We start from the raw sequence: 23375 nt of genomic DNA on the forward strand, positions 1-23375 counted from the left end.
GTGTGCCTTGAAATACTAGTTAGGTACAACACTATTTCATCATCTCTGCTCTCAAACTACGTCAGGTCTCCCTGAACACCGAAGCAAGAAGAAGTACTTCTACAAGGAGGTAAAACCAGCAAGTTGTAGCAACGGGAACTCTCCAGAGATGCAGAAGGATCGGCGCTCCGCAGCGCGCGGAAGTGCGGCACAGACGCCAGGACAGAAATACTGAGGAGCTGTACGAGTGCACACGCACACAATCACCTCTGGAAAGCTCTCCATAGTGTGACTCCTTCCTTGCCACGTGCCCTTCACAGGAATTTTAAAAAGCCCTTCTCAAATGGAGCCAATTTAGAGCTACCAACACAATCTGGTTCCACGTGCTGGCAGTGGGCATCTTATTGCTTTGTAGCGAACTGGAGAACATTTGGATCTGACACAGGAGATTCACCTGCAAAGAACAAAGGTCACCAGTGGCCATTGAGCAGTTTTACCACCTGGTTGTTGCAGCTGGCAATACCCACAAACCTCCACACCAGCAACAATACTCTGTGGCTCTAAATATCCTTCCCAGAACAGTCAAGGTCTTCTCTGACTCCTATCTAAATGCCCAAGAGCAGGCAGCATAAGAAAGCTGCACGTCACAAAATCCATCACGTTCATCTTCACTTGTTCATCTAAACATGGGCGACTCTGGGCTGCAGTGCCTAATGCTCTCAACACTCAGAAGTCAAGACAAGAGGAGGGGACATTCTTGCAGAGATTTTACATGCCCACTACAGCAGAGAGATTCTCACTGGCTCTCCAGGCTGCCAGTGACCTACTCTGCACACAGTGAGAGCCTGACAGGGGTGTTTAAGAATCCAATCTTTACCTCTTGCACCTCTGAATGTAAAATTTACAAGTGAGTGCCTTTAAGGTGTAATAAAGCAGCTCTTGGGCTTTCTTCCAAGCAAACACCGATCCAAAGGCTCAGTACAAACTCAGTGTTACATGGGAACACCAATCCATCCTAGGACCCCAACCAGACACTGACAACTGCTTAGCTCTTCTCTTGAAGTTCCCTGCTGCACAATCACTTTCTTTGCTTACACATCCTGACCGTAGCTTTGTTTTACAGCCTCTCTTGCTAACTTGACTCTCCAAATCAGTTCTGAACTGTAAAATGCTGTCCTTAACTTAGAGAGTATCATAAAACTGTGAGGTTATTTCCTGTCTGCTGCTGCTCCAGGTGCAATGCTACCATAAAACCACACAGCTTGTTCTTCAGCAGGTGATCCAAACCAGCTCTGTTCTCCAACAGCAAACGGGCAGAGGCGGGCTGCAGATTGCCAAGTCTTCAAGCTTTCCATACCATGAAGTGAGGTAGCAACAAGCAGCCTTTGAATCAGCATTGTCTCCATACTTTTCCCTGGTATTAAATCCCTTTTCCACACAATTTAGCAAGTGAACTAGAGGGTTCTCTGGAGCAGTGGCAGAAGAAAGGAGATGGTAAATAAATAACGAATGATAAGAACTAGGCCAATAGTATTGCAAAGGTTTCCTTTTTTTGGTACCAGCAAATGAGCACTGCTCGTTTTTCAGGTGGAGAGAAATACAAAACACTTCAGTCTCTTTGTGAGCTTAAAGTCCAAGTGACTTCTGCACAATTTGCTTGGCAATTTTGTTGAATTGTTCTCTGTCCTCCCGCCACATCTTGGAGGCATCGACGTTGGCTCCGCTTTCGTCGTTTGGCTCTGAAAGGAGAAAGACTGAGATACAGGTGGGCAGGAAGGCAGGCAATGGAATGAGACCCTCTGGCTTCCCCAGCAGTGCCCCTGTACTGCCACTTCCCCGTGTCTTTGACACACCTCTCCCTCTTGGAACTACGGAAACACAGAATCATAGAATGGCAGAGGGTGGAAAAGACCTCTGGAGATCATTGAGTCCAACCTGCCTGCCAAAGCAGGAGCACCTAGGGCAGGTCACACAGGGACACACTTAGGTGGGGTTTGAAAGTTTCCAGAGAGGGAGATTCCACAACTTCTTTGGGCAGCCTGCTCCAGGGCTCCACAATCCTCACAGCACAGCAGTTTCTCCTCACGTTGAAGTGGAACCTCCTGTCTGCCTTCTGTTCCTTGTCCTATCACTGGGTACCACTGAAAAGAGCCTGGCACCTTCATCTTGACACCCACCCCTCAGATACTTACAGACACTCATAAGATCCCCTCTCAGCCTTCTCCTCTCTGGACTAAACAGTCCCAGGTTTCTCAGTCTTTCTTCATAGGAGAGAAGTTCCAGTCCCTTAATCATCCTCATCGCCTCCATCAGACTCTCTCCAGCAGATCCCTGTCTCTCTTGAATTGGGAGAGCCCAGACCTGGACACAGTATTTCAGGTGTGGTCTCACCAGGGCAGAGTAGGGGGGTGGGGGGCAGGAAGAACCTCCCCAGACCTGTTGGACACTTTTCTTGATGCACCCCAGGATACCATTGGCCCTCTTGACCACAAAGACACACTGCTGTAGCACAGATAACTTACACCAGCAGAGAAAATACAGTGGCAGCTGCTGGATTCCTGAACAGTTCTGATCTGAGTGAACACGAGTGAACATCACAGCAAGGCGGAGTTTAAGTAAGAAACAAGTACTAGAGGAAGAAGACTTTCTTTTGTTTATGCTCCAAGCAGTTGAGCCCCACCATGCACATGGAACAACACAATGCCAGTGCTGTCAAGGGGTTTTTCAGCTGCACACTGCTCCCTGCAAAATGTTTTGTCTGAATCTGTGGCTTCACAGACACAAAGCCCTCCCGAGCAGGCCACCCAACAGGCTCCCTCACCCTTTGGGGTGGCTTGTTCTATTAAAAACCAACAGAACACAACCATAGGACCCATAGAATGCTTTCATTCCTGCAACATCTTTCATCTAAGGATTTCAGAGGGCTTGACAAAGCACGTTGAGCCTCTCACTTCATTCGGACAGAGGTAAGCTGAGCCATGGGACTGATCAGCTTTGTGGTCAGCTCAGAGCAGGGCAGCTGCCATGGCATTACACCAAGGCACTAAACCAGAATGGGCTCTGCCCACTTTCCTTCCCACACTAGTCCATGCCCACACCAGCCCAGCTCAGGGCAGACAACCTGGGCTCATGTCATTCCTGACACGATGCTGATGGTCTGCCCTCAAACACCAGGACATGTGCAGGTCACCCAGTTTGGCAAGCTTGGGTTTACACTAGCTGCACAGCCAGCAGCCTGAAAGCAGCTCACCAGTGATGGCTTAGACTAAATCCTCCAAAAGCAGGGAAAACTGGACACACAGGGTGAGGACAAGAGAGTCCAGGTGACTCCCATGCTAACTAGTACAGGTAAGGCTGCACCACAAACTGAGTTCTTGGAGGTCACAGGAAGCCCAGCAAGGTACTGTTGCCTGCACAGCTTCCCAAGAGCAGGTTACTACTCTGACTAGGAAATGGTCCTGCAAAATAAGCTGTTGTATGTTCTTTGATCAACTTTACTGCTTCTCAACCCTCTCAATTGTGTAAGCTCTTTTATCATTCACAACTGATTCCAAGGGATATGGCTCTGCCTTTTCTAGGCAGTTCACAGTGGCTCTGTCCACTCTGTGGTAAAGGATCCATCCTCCAGGGAGCTGACCTTGCTGGGTTTGGGCAAAGTCATTCAAAATGCTGCACAAAAAGTTTTTCACCCCACCCCCTACTAAAGAAGCCTTCCTCTGACTCTGATGGCAGAATGGGGAACATTCCCAGGCTGGCAAATAACAAATGGAAACGAGGAGTGCTGGCTTGTAGAGTCCAGTTTACCAGACTGGTTAGATCTGCTTGGGAACCCTTCAGCTCCTAAAGTCAAATCCAACACAGGCTGTAATCAATAGCTTTAAGACATGAAACAGGCTGCCCAGAAAGGTTGTGGAGTCTCCCTCTCTGGAGTCTTTCAAAACCCACCTGGATGTGTCCCTGTATGACCTGCCCTAGCTGATCCTGCACTGGCAGCAGAGCTGGCCTGGCTGATCTCTAGAGTTGTCTTCCAAACACTAACATTCTGTGAATCTGTGAAAGAGCTGAAATGACATCATAGCAAATACAAAGATGAAGCACAGGTTTTGTGCAGGAGCAGAGGCTCAGCCAACCACCATCACCTGCTGGGGTGCTGCTGAGCTGGAAGGCAAGCACTGCAGCTGCTCACAGAGCTGGACAATCACTGATTCAGGCTTGCTTTCTGCAACTATTTTCAGAGAACCAGCTAATTAATAAACAAACACTAGGGCTTTAAGAACTGTGGCTGCTGCTAAGCAGATTTAATTGTCCTTTTGCCACTGAAACCCCAGCAGCAAGGAGCAGCTCTAGCTAACTCAGTGACTGCTAACAGAACAGCAATCCTTACCTGCCAGCATGCTAACAACAGACAAGAGGATCTTTTCCACGCTCTGCACGGGACTCCACCGCTCGGCGCTGCTCTCGTATCCCATGGGATCATCCCCAGGAGCATGAAGAATAGAGATGCAAACTCTCCCATCTGGGTAAACTGCAGAGGAAGTACAGGCAACAACTGTTATCCAGTGGAAAGGCCTTTCCAGATCTTTACAGATTGCACTGGGTTGGAAAGGACCCTCAAAGGTCATCCTGTCCAACCTCCCTGCAGCCAGCAGGGACTGCAGTCAGCAGGGACACCTCCAGCTAGATCAGGCTGCCCCTGGCCTTTGTATGACTGAAGCTAAACCCAGTTTTAAGTTTCCTCTTCCAAAGGCAAGAGGGCACAAAATCTGGAAGACAAATCTAGAAAAAAAAGTTTCCTTTAAGCAAATCTAACAAAGTGAGGTCAGATCCCTCCCTGCCAGGAGCACGCTGGGAGCACTCCTGTTGTTTAATAACCAGTGACAGGCTCCATGGGGGAAAAAACACCTAACCAACAGGGATGCAGCCTGCTGGAACTAGGCAAGTATTTATGCAGAGATGCATCTCCAAGTAGGTAACCAGTCCTCCTTAAATCTAAGGGTAACAGTCACAGAGCACTGAATGCATGCTGCAGTCCTTCACCAGTCAGCTTACCAAGAATGAAGCAGGCTACTGCAGCAAGGAGGGGCAAGTGGTATCTCAGAAACAATGCATTTGACATTGTTTTGAACACTATCTTGAATCTTGAATCCAACCACAGTTACAAGTATTCCTGAAATCATCTTAAAGGCAGTGAAACTGCTGGAATCTTTATGGGGGTGTTTATGAGCAAAAGGCATGTGAGGGATGATGTGATAAAGTGACCCTAAACCAGAGTAAACATGGCTGGACAGCTGAACACTCCGACTGCATAACCAGGGCTGGGAAGAGAACCACCCTTGATTCATAGACTCAGAGAATGGTTTAGGCTGGAAGGGACCTCAAAGATCAAGCTCCAACGCCCCTGCCAAGGACAGGAATGTCTTCCACTAGACCAGCTTGCTCAAGGACTCATCCAACCTGGCCTTGAATACCTCCAGGGAGAGAACATCCAGGACACCTCCCTGGGCAACCACCACCCTCACTGTAAAGAATTTCTTCCTAATCTCCAGCCTAAATCTCCCCTCTTCCAGCTCAAAGCCATTGCCCCTCATCCTATCACTATAAGCCCTTGTAAAATAGCCTTCCCCAGCTCTCCTCCAGCCCCCTTCTGGTACTGAAAGGCTGCTCAAAGGTCTCCCTGGAGCCTTCTCTTTTCCAGGCTGAACAGCCTCAACTCTCCCAGCCTGTCCCCAGAAGGGGGGGTGCTCCAGCCCGCTGAACATCTTCACCTCTGTACCCACTGCACCGTTTCCATGTTGAAAAGGATTCCAGCTCCCCTGCTGCAGAAGTTTGTCTTTAAGGTGAACAAGCAACCCCAAAATGTCCTGCTGAATTAGACTCACTGTTTGGGTGGAACATCTCACATGTGAACCTCATCTTCGGAGGACTTAGCGGGTAGTCAAGTGGGAAGCTCAGAACGGCAGGGAAAACCCCGTACTCGAAGCAGGTGTCTTCAGGACCCCTAGAAACAGATAAAAAGCTGCTCACCAGGGGTTTAAATAGCTCACAGATTCACAGAATGGTTTGGATTGGAAGGGACCTTAAAGATCACCTACCTCAACCCCTGCCACCACGGGCAGGGACACCTCCCACTAGCCCAGGTTGCTCAAGGACTCATCCAACCTGGCCTTGAACACCTCCAGAGAGGAGGAATCCACAACCTCCCTGGGCAACCTGTTCCAGTGTTTCACTACCCTCACTGTCAAGAATTTCTTCCTAATGTCCCCTTTTTCAGCTCAAAGCCATTGCCCCTCGTCCTGCCACTACAAGCCCTTGTCCAAAGTCCCTCCCCAACTCAGCTACAGCCCCCTTCAGGAACTGGAAGGCTGTTGTAAGGTGTCCCTGGAGCCTTCTCTTCTCCAGACTGAACAGCCCCAACTCTCCCAGCCTGTACCCATGGGGGAGGTTCTCCAGCCCTCTGATCATCTTCATGGTCTTCCTCTGGACCCACACTAGCTGCTCCAGGTCCTTCTTGTGTTGGGGGCACCAGAATTAGGTAAGAGTACTCCAGGTGGGGTCTCAGGAGCACAGAGCAGAGGGGCAGAATCCCCTCCCTCATCCTGCTGCTCACACAGCTTTTTGATGCAGGCCAGCACACGGTTGGCTGCCTGGGCTGCAAGGGCAGGCTGCTGGCTCGTGGTGAATTCTTGTCTAATGAGACACTTGAGGTTTGGGATGTATCACCTTTGCCAGAAAACAAAGAGTTAACACCATCTTAGCCCACACCTCATAAACCTAACTCCAAATACAGGGTTTGGGAGGGAAGGGGGAAATCAAAGCTTGCACACTGAATTACTAGGAAGGTCACAACACTGCTTAATTAGCAGGGTGTGTCTGGATATAATTGGAGTATCTGGCTCCAAGGCATGTCCCAGGGTTTGAGCGGCTGCACGTCAAGAGAAAGCAGAGGCAGGTGTGGGACTCCTGAACCTTTGAAGATGCTGCTGTGCTGCACAAGAGAGGGATGTCAAATGCTGCAGGTCAAAAACACTTCAGAAAAACCTACAGAGATCCCAGCTGCCAGCATGGAGCATAACCACACAGAAACACCGACGGCTGGCTGAGGCAAAAACGACAGCAGTGCTCTCCAGAGATAAACACACAGCTCAGGGACCGTAATTGCTGGGTGCAGGACAGCAGTGTTTCTTTTAAGGTTGTGTTGGTTCTTTTTTTAACTCCCTGGAGTGCATGCAGTGTTCTTGTAGAAACATTTCCTTACTGTGTTCACCATCATCTTGTTCAAAGTGCAATCAAGCCGAGAACAGACAGACAACTACTTTACACTCCCTACATAAAACAGTTCTTGGTAGTTAAGCAAAAAGAAAGGTTATTAGACATGATTTAGTCAAAGTTGATGAACCAGCTGGAAGTTATCACATAAAGGTGAACTCCCTTGATGGGCAGGATCATGAAACAAACTTCATCACTGAAAATAACATCTTAGCCAAGGAATCACGGAATGGTAGTGGTTGGAAGGGACCTCTAGGGATCATTGAGTCCAACCCCGCTGCCAGGGCAGGATCACCTAGGGCAGGTCACACAGGAACACATCCAGGTGTGTTTCAGCAGTGTGCCCAGGTGGCCAAGAAGGCAAATGGCATCCTGGCCTGTATCAGGAACAGTGTGCTGTACTCAGCACTGGTGAGGCCACACCTTGAGTCCTGTGTCCAGTTCTGGGCTCCTTAGTTTAGGAAGGATGTTGAGTTGCTGGAACATGTCCAGAGAAGGGCAACAAAGCTGGGGAGGGGTTTGGAGCACAGCCCTATGAGGAGAGGCTGAGGGAGCTGGGGTTGCTTAGCCTGGAGAAGAGGAGGCTCAGGGGTGACCTTATTGCTCTCTACAACTACCTGAAGGGAGGTTGTAGCCAGGTGAGGGTTGGTCTCTTCTCCCAGGCAATCAGCACCAGAACAAGAGGACACAGTCTCAAGCTGCACCAGGGGAGGTTTAGGCTGGAGGTTAGGAAGAAGTTCCTCATAGAGGGAGTGATTGCCCATTGGAATGGGCTGCCCAGGGAGGTGGTGGAGTCACCATCACTGGAGGTGTTTAGGAGGAGACTGGATGGGGTGCTTGGTGCCATGTTTTAGTTGATTAGATGGCACTGGGTGTTAGGTTGGACTCGATGAGCTCGAAGGTCTCTTCCAACCTGGTTTATTCTATTCTATTCTACTCTACTCCACTCTATTCAGATGGGTCTTGAATGTCTCCAGAGGAGACTCCACACATTCCCTGGACAGCCTGCTTCAGGGCTCTGTCACCCTCACAGCCAAGAAGTTTTAAGGCAAATTGATGTACTTAGTACAAAGCTTTCCAAACAAAGGTTACACTGCCTGGGAAAGAAGATTTAGGAATCTATTCAAGCCTCCTCCTCCTTTTCCCAATCCACATTCTCTATGCCAGAAAGAACATAAAATTCAAGGCCTCCTAACAGTTAAGGCTTCAACTGAACCTACAGAAGCAAAAGGAGATCAGCAAAGCCCAAAGCCCTAGAAGGCTCACTCTCTAAACCTCTGGGATTCCAAGAGGCTTGGCTTGTAGATAAACCCAACCAGGACATGATTCCACCCCAAATGCTGACACTGGCAGGTTAAGATCAGAGAAATGCAACAACACACTGCAGAGAATGAAAGCTAAAGACCACCTCAACCATTTTGTTCCCTTTCTGGCCTTTTCCCTAAAGTGAGTCAGGATTCAATTGACATCTGAGAGTTAATTGACTGCAGTTTTTTGTTGTTGTTGGGGTTTTTTTTTTCCATGGACATGTTAATTCCAGCTGCATTTTAAAAGCTTATTGTTGAACTTCTAAAGAGTATGTACATACATGCATTGAAAAGCTGGTGGGTGTCTTATGTTCTGTTTGGAGAGCAAACACATAGCCTTAAGGGCTCTTCTGACAAATATGTTAACCCAACATGCTCCATTTTAGGCCCTGCATTATGTGACAACATACTTTTTGTTTTAGCCATTCAGTGCTGCCAGCACCAGCTTGAAAGAAATGGTTCAAGTTAACCCAAGGCAGCATTTGCAACTACAAACCACTCAGGAGGCTGCAGTGTTTGAACTTGATGATATCACCCTCGGGTCAGAAAAGGATCTGGGCAGAGCCAGGGAGGGAAAGAGGGCAGCACCTCTTGAGATCCTTGCAGAGCAGGTGGTGTGATTCCAAAGTCCACCACATTCAAAGCTGCCATGGCTTCTGCTACAATCTTGAGTTGCTATGCTAGCTAGGAGTCCAGACTGCCCTGTACCTGATTAGGGTTCACAGAATCACAGAACCTCAGGGGCTGGAGCTCATCGAGTCCACCCTCACCTACCAAAGCAGGGTCACCTAGGGCAGGTCACACAGGAATATGTCCGTGGGGGTTTTGAAAGCCTCCAGAGGAGGAGACTCCACAATCTCTCTGGGCAGCCTGTTCCAGGGCTCCAGCACCAAGAAATAACCAGATGTGACAGACATCCAGATGAGCAAAGAGCACAGAGCCGACAGGCCAGGTCCCACCCCCCAGGGCACACCAAGCACCGGCCAGCACTGATGGTGTGCAGGAGAAAGGCACTCATCCTGCACAGGTTTGAAGCCTGTAACTCCAGGAAGCACCATCTGCTCCATCTAAGAACCACAGAACTGCTTTGATTGGAAAAGACCTTCAAGATCATTGTGTTCAACAGTTTTCTAACTCTGCCAAGGCTGGTGCTAAACCATGTCCCTCAGCACCATATGTCTGACTCTCTGAAGCACCTCCAGGGATGGTGACTCCACCACCTCCCTGGGCAGCCCCTTCCACTGCCTGACCACTCCTGCAGCAAAGAAGTTTTTCCTAATCTTCAACCTACACCTCCCCTGGTGCAACTTGCGTTCCTTCTCTAGTTCTATCACCTGATACTAGGGAGAAGAGATCAACATCCACATCACTCCAACCTGCTTTTGGGTAGCTGTAGAGAGCAGGGAGGTCTCCCCTCAGTCTCCTCCAGCTGAACAGTTCCAGCTCCCTCAGCTGCTCCTCACCAGAGCTGTTCTCCAGACCCTTCACCAGCGTTGTTGCCCTTCTCTGGACAAGCCTCAACCCCTCAATGTCCTTCTTGGAGCGAGGGCTGAGTACAGAGGAACAATCACTGCCCTGGTCCTGCTGGTCACACTGTTTCTGACTGAGGGCAGGATGCTGGTAGCCTCCTTGGCCATCTGGGCACACACTGGCTCATTTTCAGCCCACTGCCAATCAACACTCCCAGGTCTTTCTCTACTGGCCAGTGTCCAGCCACTTTGCCCCAAGCCTGGAGCCATTATGGGGTTGCTGTGACCCAAATGCAGGACCCAGAACTTGGTCTTGACCCTCATCCCACTGGCCTTGATCTATCAATCCAGCCTGGGTAGGTCTCCCTGCAGAGCCTTCCTGCCCTCCAGCAGATCACCACTCCCCTTCAGCTTAGTGTCATCTGCAAATTTACTGTGAAGACTCTTCAGAGCTGGCAGTGTCTGCATCCTTTCCTGCACGTGATGCTGCCCCAAAGCCTCCCCTAAAGCAGAGGAGTGGCCATCAGCTCTGCTCCAGCCATTTTATGGCATTGTGTGACTTGTTAGGCAACCAGCCTGCTTAGCTGTGTGAGAGATGCTATGAACTGTGCTGACATCAAACACAGCCTGAGAATGAGAAGCTCTGACCTCTGTGAGCTGCCTATGACTGCGGCCAGGGAAAGAACCAGATGGCAGCTATCTGCTAAAACAGGAGGGAACAGGGCAGCAGTGACAAGGACAATTCATGTGACATTCACAGCTTCAAGAACATTTGTAAATGGCTCACTGGTAAAAAGATGCTGGAAAAAGACCAAACCCCACTGTCATCAGATGCTCTAAAGGGGAATTCCATGCAAAACAAAGGCAATATGCCTAATTATAGCTCTAATTACCCTTCTAGACAGGGGGGGGAGGTGATATCTTGACTCCAATTTATCCTCTTTAGTTTTCATGCACTCTTTAGTTCTTAACAGCTGTGTGGGTTTATGTCCTCTGGTTGCAAACTTTCCTAGCAACACACACTTGCATGTGCCAACCACAGGGAGCCAAACTTGGTCTTGAAACATGAAATTCATGAACCTGCACAACACAAAGCAGCCTGCTGTGCTCAGCAACATGATGGCAAGCCATCTTCACATGCTGGGGTTATTCACCCTGTTGCAAAGATTCAGCTCTCATAAATACTCTCATCCAGCCACTGCTTGATGCCTCATCAAAAGGGTGCATTTTACATCAGGCTCCAAACCTCCACTCTTCAGCAGGACTGCGTTGGATTTTCAGGGCTGGATCTGTGGCGCTCGCTCTGGGAGCATTAAGAAGTGGTTCTCTCTTTCAGGCATGTCAATGCAGCCTTAATGTGGACATGTTTAACATGTATCCAGCACTGCTGCTGCAGGCAAGAACACCAGAAATACAAATAATCACTACCATTACTTTAAAAGGTGTTATTTCATCTCTGAGCCAAGTTCTTATGTTAACCTGGGCAACATTGCTCTGAACTGACAAATGGGTGAGGCCTCTGCTCTCCTGGGTCTCCTTTGTGGAGGTGTTTGGCATTACATGGACTCCAGCTTTATGGAAATTGAGTGAGTGAAAAATGCATGCCCTTCTCCTCAACACAGAACTGCTAGGGTGAGCCCAGAGGAGGCCATGAACATGATCAGAGGGCTGGAGCACCTTCCCTATGGGAACAGGCTGAAAGAGTTGGGGCTGTTGGGTCTCTTTTCCCAGACAACCAGCACCAGAATGAGAGGACACAGTCTCAAGCTGCATCAGGGGAGGTTTAGGCTGGAGGTGAAGAGAAAGTTCTTCACAGAGAGAGTTGTTAGGCATTAGAATGTGCTGCCCAGGGAGGTGGTGGAGTCACCGTCCCTGGAGGGGTTCAAGAGGGGACTGGATGTGGCACTTGGTGCCATGGTCTATTCATGAGGTCTGTGGTGACAGGTTGGACTCGATCTTTGAGGTCTCTTCCAACCTTGGTGATACTGTGTTCAGCCTGCAGAAGAGAAGTGTCCAGGAAGACCTTATGGGGAAGGACTTTCCAGTACCTGATGGGGCTACAGGAACTCTGGGGAGGGGCTTTGTATAAGGGCTTGTAGTGACAGGATGAGGGACAATGGATTGAAGCTTGAGGAAGGTAGATGTAGACTGGAGATCAGGAAGAACTTCTTTACAGTGAGGGCAGTGAGACAGTGAAACAGGCTGCCCAGGGAGGTCATGGCTGCCCCCTCCCTGGAGGTGTGCAAGGCCAGGTTGGACAGGGCCTTAAGCAAGCTGGTCTAGTGGAAGGCATCCCTGCCCATGGCATGGAGGTTGAAACCAGATGATCTTTAAGGTCCCTTCCAACCCAAACCATTCTATGCATCCACACTACTTGCTCACCTTTTCACTGCATCTGCCTGAAACTTTGAGGCCACCTTTAATTTCCTCATCTGCACTTCTTTCATTCCCATAATCTCACACAGCACATTTCAGATTACAAAACAGTCCAGAAGATTATCACAGACAAACACAAACAAGTCATTTAGCTTGCCTTCCAAATGTATGCAAATGCTTCTGCTTAGTGGAGTTGTGTAAAGAGATGAAAGCAACCAAACCTGTTTAGGGTAAACATGTTTCCATTGTGCCACAGCTTCAGAATTTAGCAGATCTTAAAATATAACTTTATTATGACACACACACACACACACAATACAGAAACCAAAATTAGAGCTCCTCCACCTCTCATTTTGTGCTGACAAAGACCTGAAGCTCAACACTCAGCACTTTAAAGGTCTTTCAAGTCTGCAAGCAGCTCTCCTGGTGTTTAAAAGTTTAGTATGGAGAAGTATTGCCTAGGTAATGAATCCAAGCCCAAAGTACTTCTGTGTCTGTCCCCTCCATGAAAGCCCCACTCAACCACAAAATCTACTACAAGCAGCTACCAACAGGCAGGAATTTCCTTCCACATTCCAAGAAGTGCATTAAATCCTCTGGGATTTCTACATTCCAAGCAGCACACAGCTGTCTGAACAGCAGTTTGGTACTCTATGGAGTGCCTGTTTCAGGAAAGTGGCAACTCTCCCACCTGCAGAAAGTGCAAGACACTGCAGCCAAAACCCTTAGTTCAAGCAATGAATTAGCCTTTGTTTTACTGATTCACTGAGTGCATTGGCTTGGAAGGGACCCTCAAAAGTCATCCTGTCCAGCCCTGCTGCAGTCAGTAGGGACACCTCTAACCAGACCAGGCTGCCCAGTGCCACATCCCTGGGCAACCTGTTCCAGTGTTCTACCACTCTCACTGTGAAGAACTCCCTCCTGATGTCCAATCTAAACCTACTCTGCTCCAGTTTCAAACCACTGCCCCTTGTCTTAACACCACAAGCCCTTCTGAACAGTCCCTCCCCAGCCTTCCTGTAGGTCCCCCTCTGATATCGCAATACAGCTCTAAGGTCTGCCTGGAGCCTTCTCTTCTCCAGGCTGAACAGCCCCAATTCTTTCAGCCTATCTTTGTAGGAGAGGTGCTCCTCCTCCTGATCATCTTTGTGGCCTCCTCTGGACCTGCTCCAGCAGGTCCATCTCTCTCCTGTACTGGGGGCCCCAGAGCTGGACACGGTACTCCAGATGAGGTCTCACCAGAGCAGAGCAGAGAGGCAGAATCACCTCTCTCCATCTGCTGGCCACACTTCTTTTGATGCAGCCCAGGATGCCACTGGCCTTCTGGGCTGCTAGTGCCCATTGCTGGCCCAAATACAGCTTCTCATCCACCAGCACCCCCAAGTCCTTTTCTTTTCCTCAGGGCTGCTGTCAGTCCCATCAGCCTGTGTTGATATTGAGGATTGCCCCAACCTAGGTGAAGGATTTTATTTCAGGGGACAGAACTAACAAGAAGCATAGCCTGCCCACCACAGGATAAATTGCTGCACAGAACCAGAGGCATTTACCAACTCCTCAGATCAATCAGTAGACAAGCAGGGCTGATCCAAATCTCCATCTGCCAAGGCCTAAAATAACTCAGAGGCTCACACTTGCCATAAAGGCTCACCCACACAGCCAGCCTGTGTGGAATGGGTGATGTGCTACAGCTTGGTACACTTTTGTATTGTTGTCTGTGGGATCCCAAGACATCTTGTTTTTCATCCTCAGACAACACACTCCAACCCAGCCAAGATAGGAAAACTCTTCCACCCACGCTGGCTGAGAATCTCCTCAGTCAGCACTTGGTGGCTGCAGTGAAAACCTGTCCAGAGCAGGCATGCTGTGAGCAGGGCCACAGCCATCTGCTGTCCTCTAGGACCTCTTAGCCCTCTCTGAAGGAAAGGAAATCACCAGCTCTTACTAAAGGAACTCTTAAATACAGAGTCTGGATCTACCCTAACAACACAGCAGCACCTTCAAGACTGACTGAGAGGGTTGGAACCAAATACAGTTCCCAGTCTGGGTCAGAATCAAAGTTTCCAGTCAAAGGTAGGCCAAGGCTGATGTTATGCAGAACTGACACTATTTTTCTCTCTTTGTGCTCCTAGCAGCTAATCAGAGCATGCAAGTGCTAATGGCAGACACAAACCAGTATGGACTCACATGATCAGAGCTTCCCACTCAAAGAAGTTCTCTTCATTCATGGGACCTATTAAGAAAAAAAGCAAGACACAGCTTAGCACTACTTGAACACCAAGCCACAGCTTCACAGGGAAGAAAACCTGCTCAGCTCCTCACCTGCTACAATCCCTTCTGGTGGGTTCAGGGTCAGCTCTGCAAAAACAAACAACACGGGAGGTTAACACAAACTGCACACCCAAGTCTGGCCACAGCTTAGCACAGAGACCCCACGAGCAAACCCTTGGAGGAAAACACAAGCACACCATGGAAGGAATCATAGAAGTCATAAAATGGTAGGGGGTCAAGGGACCTCTGCAGATCAAGTCCCACTCCACTGACCAGGATCACCCAGGGCAGGTCACACAGGAACACATCTGGGTCTTGGAAGTCCCCTGAGGAGACTCCACAACCTCTCTGGGCAGCCTGCTCCAGGGCTCCAGCACCTTCACAGGAAGTTTCTCCTCATGTTGAGGCAAAACCTCCTGTGTTCCAGCTTGTACCCATTGCTGCCTGTCCTATCACTGGACACCACCAAAAAGAGCCTGGCACCATCATCTTGACACCCACCCCTCTGATATTTACAGACATTGTTAAGATCCCCTCTCAGCCTTCTCCTCTCCAGACTAAACAGCCCCAGGTCTCAGTCTTCACAGGAGAGATACTCAAGTCCCTCAATCATCCTTGTAGCTCTCCATGGGACCCTCTCCAGCAGATCCTTGTCTCTCTTGAATTGGGGAGCCCAGAACTAGACACAGTATTCCAGGTGTGGTCTCACCAGGGCAGAGCAGAGGGGAAGGAAAAACTCCCTAGACCTGCTGGACACACTTTTCTTGATGCACCCCTGGATACCTTGGCCCTCTTGGCCACTTACTGTCCACCAACTTTTTGGACCTGGTGGTTGACAAGGTCCTTCTCCATGGAACTGCTTTCCAGCAGGATGACCTCCCTAATCCTCTGGCCATGCTTTACTGGGCAAGATTCCACATGCAGAAAGCCCAGCCTCCCTCAGCTGACAATTTAACTTCTTCAGGCTCCCCAGAACTAGTCTTTCCCAGGGGCAACAATTTCAAACTGAGAAGGAAGGAGGGGAAAAAAAAGCCTCCTTCCACACCACAAAGCATGGGAAACAGTCTCCTCTTGGGGCACTGCAGTATCTGCAGGTACAAACTCAGCAGCCTGAACAGAAGGTGGGGTTTGTTCCCATAACCTCACTGCACCAGTCCACCCCTGACAGCATCTCAATACAAAAGCCAAATGACACACAATATCACACAGAATCACCAAGGTTGGAAGAGACCCCAAGGATCACTGAGTCCAACCTGTCACCACAGACCTCATGACTAGACCATGGCACCAAGTGCCACGTCCAATCTCCTCTTGAACACCTCCAGGGACGGTGACTCCACCACCTCCCTGGGCAGCACATTCCAATGACGAACAACTCGCTCAGTGAAGAACTTTCTCCTCACCTCGAGTCTAAACCTCCCCTGGCACAGCTTGAGACTGTGTCCCCTTGTTCTGGTGCTGGTTGCTTGAGAGAAGAGACCAACTCCCTCCTGGCCACAACCACCCTTCAGGTAGTTGTAGAGAGCAAGAAGGTCTCCCCTGAGCCTTCTCTTCTCCAGGCTAAACAACCCCAGCTCCCTCAGCCTCTCCTCACAGGGCTGTGCTCAAGGCCTCTCCCCAGCCTTGTTGCCCTTCTCTGGACACATTCAAGTGTCTCAATGTCCTTCTTAAACTGAGGGGCCCAGAACTGGACACAGGACTCAAGGTGTGGCCTAACCAGTGCAGAGTCCAGGGGCACAATGACCTCCCTGCTCCTGCTGGCCACACTATTCCTAATACAGGCCAGGATGCCATTGGCCCTCTTGGCCACCTGGGCACACTGCTGGCTCATGTTTAGGCAGCTGTCAATCAGCACCCCCAGGTCCCTCTCTGTTTGGCAGCTCTCCAGCCACTCTGACCCCAGCCTGTAGCTCTGCATGGGGTTGCTGTGGCCAAAGTGCAGCACCTGGCACTTGGACTTGTTAAATGCCATCCTGTTGGACTCTGCCCATCTGTCCAGTTGGTCGAGGTCCCTCTGCAGAGCCCTTCTGCCCTCTAACTGATCAACATCTGCTCCCAGCTTGGTGTCATCAGCAAACTTGCTGATGACTGACTCAACCCCCTCATCCAGATCATAAATGAAGATGTTAAAGAGGATGGAGCCCAGCACTGATCCCTGGGGGACACCACTAGTGACTGGCTGCCAGCTGGATGTGGCACCATTCACCACCACTCTCTGGGCTCAGCCCTCCAGCCAGTTCCTAACCCAGCACAGAGTGCTGCTGTCCAAGCCGCGGGCTGACAGCTTGGCCAGCAGTTTGCTGTGGGGGATGGTGTCAAATGACACAAATAATTGGAGAAGCAGGAACAAGAGAGGTTTGACAAGAGGCTCTGTTCCTTGAATCCAATCCAACTTCCCATCCCCATGCATGGTGTGGAAAATGCAAGTTAAAAAACCCCCAACAAATCAGCAGCAATCCATCAGCCCCTCACCTTGTGTGCCAAACTGATGACATTCCCAGTTCATACAACAATCCCCAGCATCAGGGCCTCATTTCAAGCCTGCCTAAGCCCAGCACTCTGTGCACCTACTGCAATGACCATCAACTTCCAAAGGCCTGAGAGGTGGAAGCAGCTGCTGAGGCAAAGTTCAGCCATGCACAGGCAACATGGACCTGCAGTCTCCTGCAGCTCTGCATCACCCACAGCTCTGAGTGAGACACGGGGCAGCTGGTGGGACCAGTGGCAGGAGATGACACTCTGAGGGTGTCACACCAGAGGAACTGACAGAAATGAGGCCAACTTGAAGCCTAGATGACTGCCTGTGGAATACTGCTGGTCTGTTAACACCCAAAAAGTTGTTGCAGGCAATGCCACACACATTGTCACACATGGAAACAAGCAGGAACATGGACCCAGGCAACACAGAATGGTTTGGGTTGGAAGGGACCTTAAACATCACCTAGTTCCAAAGCCCCTGCCATGGACAGGGCCTCACCCAGCTCAAAGCCATTGCCCCTCATCCTGTCACTACATGCTCTTGTAAAAAGTCCCTCCCAGCTCTCCTGTACTGCCTTCAGGTACTGGAAGGCAGCTGTAAGGTGTCCCCAAAGCCTTCTCTTCTCCTGGCTGAACAGCCCCAACTCTCCCAGCCTGTCCCTATATGAGGTTGTTGTATGAAGTGGGAATTACACTAGTTTGGCATGTGGGAAGTCACAAACCCATCAATGAGGTGCATGAATAAAGCTGTGTTAAGCTACAGGTAAAAAGTGGGGGCAGTGATGTACAAAACAGCACCTGGATTTCTATCTTCAAACAGCTAAGTTGACCACACTTGGAGCACTGCCTGCAATTTTGGTCCCCACTGTATGGAAACGATGTGGGCAGGCTAGAAAGTGTACAGAGAAGGGCCAGGAGAATGACTGGCAGCCATGCCATGTGAGGAAAGGCTGAGAGCTGGGGTTGCTCAGCCTTGAGAAGGCTCAGGGAAGACCTCATTACCATGTACCAGTACACGAAGGGTGGCTGCCAGAGGGATGGAGACAAGGAGTCCCATGAAAACAGCAAGGGGTGATAGAGACAAGTTACTGCTGGGGAGATTCCCTTTGGACTCCAGAAGAAAATGTTTCCCTATGAGAACAGCCAGACATTACAATCATCTCCCAAGGGAAGCAGTGGAGTCCCCTCTGTTAGAATCATAGTATCAGTCAGGGTTGGAAGGGACCACAAGGATCATCTAGTTCCAACGCCCCTGCCATGGGCAGGGACACCCCACACTAGATCAGGCTGGCCAGAGCCTCATCCAGCCTGGGCTTAAACACCTCAACCTCCTCCCTGGGGCCTCAACCACCTCCCTGGACAACCCATTCCAGGGCTTCACCACTCTCATGGTGAAGAACTTCCTCCTCACATCCAACCTGAATCTCCCCCCCTCCAGCTTCATTCCATTCCCTCTAGTCCTATCACTACCTGATATCCTGAGAAGTCCCTCCCCAGCCTTCTTGTAGGCCCCCTTCAGATACTGGAAGGCCACATAAGGTCACCTTTAGGGAGTTTTAAAACTCAGCTTGACAGGGTGCTGGATCAGCTCATTTCAGCTAGGCTATCACCTAGAAAGGTTGGACCAGCTGATCCTTGGGGTCCCTTCCAGCCTGGCACTCTGTGACTCAAAAGCATACTACGGTAGGCTGACAGCAACACTCTTCTGTTGCCATCAGCCTTGGCACAGACCTCTCTGACTGAGCTTCAAAGGCAGCAGACTGAAACTCAGTGCTATGGTCTACCACAAAATCCTGATGTTCTGGAGCAGGTTTTTCCAGCTTGATAGAGAGTATCTAACAGCTCTTCTGGTGGATGTTTGTAGGCAGAGAGAAATGTCTGCAATAACTTTGCTCCATCTTGTGGCTCCCTCTAAGAAAAGCCCTCTGGTATTTCTCACTGGCTCATCTGTCTTATGAGGAAAAGCTGAGAGACAGGGGGTTGCTTAGTCTGGAGAAGACTGACAGTGGATCTTATGAATGTCTGTAAATATCTGAAGTATGGGTGTCAAGGAGAAGGTGCCAGTCTCTCGTCAGTGGTGTCCTGTGATAGGACACAGACAGCAGAAAGCCTGGCTACTGCACCTCTGGAACTCAGGTTTCCAGAGGTAAAAGGACTGTACAGGTAGTTATTGCCAATGACATTATTTTTCCCCACAACATTATGTTGCTAAAGGAAGAGCACAAGCAGAATGCTATCTGAGCTCATGGTGTTACCCTGGGAAACAATGAAGACAAGATTCATGTCATGCCTGCCTGCAGCATTACATCAAATTCTCTGTGATGATCTTCAGTAGCACATTTCCCTACAGAATTCACACACACAAGACATGCCAGCAAGACCTCAGAGCTTCTCAACCACAAAGGATCAAAACCACCTTTTTGGGACTTTAGAGAGTCACAGAATCATTTTGGTTGGGAAAGCTCTCTAAGATCATCGAGTCCAACCATCAACCCACCACCACCACGGCCATTAAATCATGTCCCTAAGTGCCATGGCCACAGGTTTCTTGAACATCTCCAGGGATGGGTACTCCACCACCTCCCTGGGCAGCCTGTTCCAGTGCCTGATCATCCTTGTAGGAAAGAATTTTTTCCTCATCTCCAACCTGAACCTCTCCTGGCATGATTTCAGGCCATTCCTCTCACTCTATCACCTGATACTAGGGAGAACAGACCAACACCCCACTCCAAACTCCTTTCAGGGAGTTGTAGAGAGCAATGTAGGAGAACAGACAAAAGCAGAGTCTTTGTGCAGCTGCCTTTCAGGTGAGTGCTTCTAGGGTCACAGCAGAAGGATGCAGGTTTTCAGGCCACGTGGTCTGCATTCCCTACAGTCACAGCAGTAGGGCCAGCAGCTACTGGCCCCAGACCAGCCCTGATCCTTGCAAACACCTGCACAACGGTCCAGCCTAGAGACATGTGCTCTGCAGAGCAGCCCAAGAATAAACAGGTATTGGCAGGAAACATGTCTATAAACAGCCTGTTTTACACAGGCTGGAGTCTTCAACTAAATGATGGCAAAGCAAGAAACAGCTCCTCAGTCCTGGGCAACTGTGGGAGCTCTTTCAAGAACCACCACTTGGAGCCCAAGGCTGCTCTGCCCCTAGCACTTCTTCTCTCCACTCTGAATCCTCGCCTTAAATAAAAGCCAGAACATCAGAGGCCAAAAGTAACTAGGTAAACAAAATCAAATGAACAAACTGGTTGCCCATAAAAAGGCACCTTTGGATGCCCCATAGGCTCACCAGAGAGTAGATCACCCAATGAGGATGTCCCAGAGGGACTCAGCCTCCAGCAGCAGATCCCAGCTCCCTGTGGTGGGGCTGACAAAGATGATCCCTTGCCACCCCCTGCAAGTCATACATCATGCAGATTTTTAGACAAACAAATCTACTTAGTTGATCAATACATTTGAGTTTAAGTGCTGTTCCTAAAGGCAAAGCTTCTATTAAGGTCTTGAGGAACATCTTTAATTATCTTTGAGGTAACAAAGCTCTGCAACTAGGCTTCCAAGGTTCCATTCTGTTCCACCTGGGAAATCTGACTGCGACAACATAAAGAGAATTGGCCCCTTGCCCTGGATTCCCAGGCCTCCTTCATGACTAAGCTCCTGTGCCACATCATCCCAGGCGTGCCACCAGAGCACAAACTGCAACTCAGGTGTCACAGAACCACAGGATCACAGCGTAGCCCAGGTTGGAAGTACCCTCAAAAGATCATCTGGTCCAACCTGTCCAGGGGAAAGGAGCCTAGATGGGACCATCTAGCACCTTATCCAACTGCATCTTGAAAACTTCCAGTGACAGGGACCCTACCACGTCCCTGGGGAGATACTGACACTGAAGAGTTGTTCTCACTGTAAAGCATTTCTTTCTTATGCTATCATTTGATACTAGTGTCTGAACAACTCCTCGGATGACATTTCCAACACATGCCAGCTACATGTTCCATCGTACTCCAGAAAAGACGTTCGGATACCACAGCGTGTCCCAGCTGAACCAGTCGGGGCTCACAGCCAGGGTGGCCAGGGCTGGTTTCGCAGCCAGGCTCACAGCAGGGAGAAGCAGCTGTCAAAGGGAAACGCTGCCCTCAAAGGCTCCGCTGCCCCCTAAGCCTCTATCCCGTTTGTCTCTGCAGGGATGCAGGGAGAGCTCCGCAGTCAGAGGGGAGCAGACAACAGGGACTAGAAGCCCGCGGCCGGCGGCGCAACAGCGGCCGGGGGAAGGGAGGCCCGCGGTACGGCCTGCCCCGCCGCCGCCTCGTCCGCGGCCGCCGGCTCTTCCGGGAAAGATCCCGTCAGGCGGGGCAGCACCGCGGGCTGAGGGGAAGACGAAGAAGCGCCCGGCCCCGCCGCTCCCCCGACTCACGCTTGTATTCGGCCATCAGCCGCTTGAGCGCCGTCCCCGCCATAACGCGGCCCCGCCGCTGCCTCCGCCGCTTCCGGGGGGAGGGCCAAGGAGAAGGGATCAAACGGCTGGAGCGGCCGCGGCGCCAGCGAGAGCGCACGGCTAGAGCGGCCAGACGGCTAAGGCGGCCGGCTGGCACCACGCCCCTCGGTGGTACGGGCCCGGTCCTCCCAGCGCCGGGCGGGGCGGCACGGTCGCGCATGCGCACAGCGGGGGCTGCCCCGCGCAGAGCCCAGCGCTGCCCGGGCGGGCGGCTGGGTTGGGCTCAAAGAGGAGAGACACAGGGCCCTGGAGGTTGGAAACGGCCGCCGAGATTATCGACTCAACACCACCACGGGCACTGAACCGTGTCTCTAAGTGCCGTGTCCACACGGTCCTTGAGCAACGCCAGGGAGAGTGACTCCAGCATCTCCCTGTGGGCCTATTCCAATGCCTGAGCTCTCTTGCAGGAAACGAATTGTCCCTAATATCCAAACTAAACCGCCCCTGGTGCAGCTTGAGTTCATTTACTCTTGTTCTATCACCCGAGAAGAGACCAGCCCACACCTCACTCCAAACACCAGAGCGTAAGGAGGTTTTCCCTCTGCCTCCTCCAGGTTAAACTCCCTCAGCTGCTCCTCACCAGAGCTGTTCTCCACACCCTTCACCAGCTTTGTTGCCCCCCTCTCCAGCTCCAGCCCAATGTCTTTCTTGGAGTGAGGGCCCCAAAACCGGACCCAGGACACAAGGTCCTGAGCACATGGGCACAGTCACTACCACAATCACTACCCTGGTCCTGCTGGCCACACTACTGCTGATCCAGGCCAGGATGCTGGTTCTTTTCTACTGGGCAGTTTCCAGCCCCACTGCCCCAAGCCTGGAGCATTCTCAGGGTTGTTTTGACTCACATGCAGGGCTAGGGCTTGGCCTTGTTGAATCTCATCTTGTTGGCCTCTATCCTGTCCAGGTTCCTCTGTAGAGCCTTCCATCCCTCCAGATCAGCACTCCTGTCCAGTTTGGTGTGACCTGCAAAATGACCCTGAGGAAAAAAAGGCTGTGCAAGCACAGGAGAAACTACAGCTGCTGAAACGAGGGAGGGAGGGAGTGCATAGTTGTATTGTGTATTGTTATCCATGGGACAGCAATGTGTCATTGTGGACAAGAAGGCAAAATGACACCCTGGGGTGTATCAAGAAGTGTTTCCAGCAAGTCTAGGGAGGTTTTCCCCTCCATCTACTCTGCCATGGTGAGACCACACCTGGAATACTGTGTCTAGTTCTGGGCTCCCCAATTCAAGATAGGCAGGGAACTATGGGAAAGTCTGCTGCTGAGCTATGAGAATGATAAAGAGACATGAACATCTTGCCTATGAAGAAAGACTGGGAGGCTGTTTAGTCTGGAGAAGGTTGAGAGAGGATCTTATGAATGTCTACAAATATCTGAGGGGTGGGTGTCAAGATGAAAGTGCCAGGCTCTTCTCAGTGGTGCCCAATGATAGGACAAGGAACAACAGGTACAAGCTGGAACACAGGAAGTTCCCCTTTAACACAAGGAGAAACTTCTTTGCTGTGAGGGTGCTGGAGCCCTTCTCCTTCTCAGGAGACTTTCAAAACTCACCTGGATGTGTCCTTGTGTGACCTGCCCTATGTGATCCTGCTTTGGCAATGGGGCTTGACATCATGAACTCGAGGTCCCTTCCAATCCCTAACATTCTGTGATTCTGCATGGCAAGATCCCCCAGGGAGGGCAAGTAAGTGCTGCAGGACCACCCTGAGGGGTTTACACCAGGGCCTGCCCCTTTGCTAC

General features: G+C 50.5%; 1 protein-coding gene across 2 annotated transcripts; it reads right to left on the minus strand.

Annotated features, from left to right (window-relative positions):
- Positions 1 to 822: 822 nt before the first annotated feature.
- Positions 823 to 21714, minus strand: UBE2G2 (ubiquitin conjugating enzyme E2 G2). Of its 2 annotated transcripts, XM_054166862.1 has the most exons (6): positions 21552 to 21714; positions 14717 to 14752; positions 14582 to 14627; positions 5859 to 5977; positions 4364 to 4504; positions 823 to 1718 (listed from the first exon to the last, which is right to left on the minus strand). In XM_054166862.1, the coding sequence occupies exons 1-6, from the start codon at positions 21592 to 21594 to the stop codon at positions 1606 to 1608; spliced, it is 498 nt and encodes a 165-aa protein (XP_054022837.1). In that variant the 5' UTR covers positions 21595 to 21714; the 3' UTR covers positions 823 to 1605. The 2 variants fall into 2 exon arrangements, with proteins under 2 accessions (XP_054022837.1, XP_054022838.1); XM_054166863.1 differs by lacking the exons at positions 14582 to 14627; positions 14717 to 14752 and having other exon boundaries at positions 21552 to 21639.
- Positions 21715 to 23375: the final 1661 nt, after the last annotated feature.

This window comes from Dryobates pubescens, chromosome 13, assembly GCF_014839835.1.
Source record: "Dryobates pubescens isolate bDryPub1 chromosome 13, bDryPub1.pri, whole genome shotgun sequence".
NCBI classification, from domain to species: Eukaryota; Metazoa; Chordata; class Aves; order Piciformes; family Picidae; genus Dryobates; species Dryobates pubescens.

Bases quoted from the DNA above. Each gene is read 5' to 3' on its own strand.
- UBE2G2 (XM_054166862.1), bottom strand. From the start codon at position 21,594: ATGGCGGGGACGGCGCTCAAGCGGCTGATGGCCGAATACAAGC. The intron at 4,505-5,858 runs GTGAGTCTAATT...CTTCCTCTGCAG, and splicing joins TGAGATGTTCCACCCAAACA to TTTACCCAGATGGGAGAGTT. The intron at 1,719-4,363 runs GTAAGGATTGCT...TTCTCCTTTCAG, and splicing joins TGTTGTTAGCATGCTGGCAG to AGCCAAACGACGAAAGCGGA.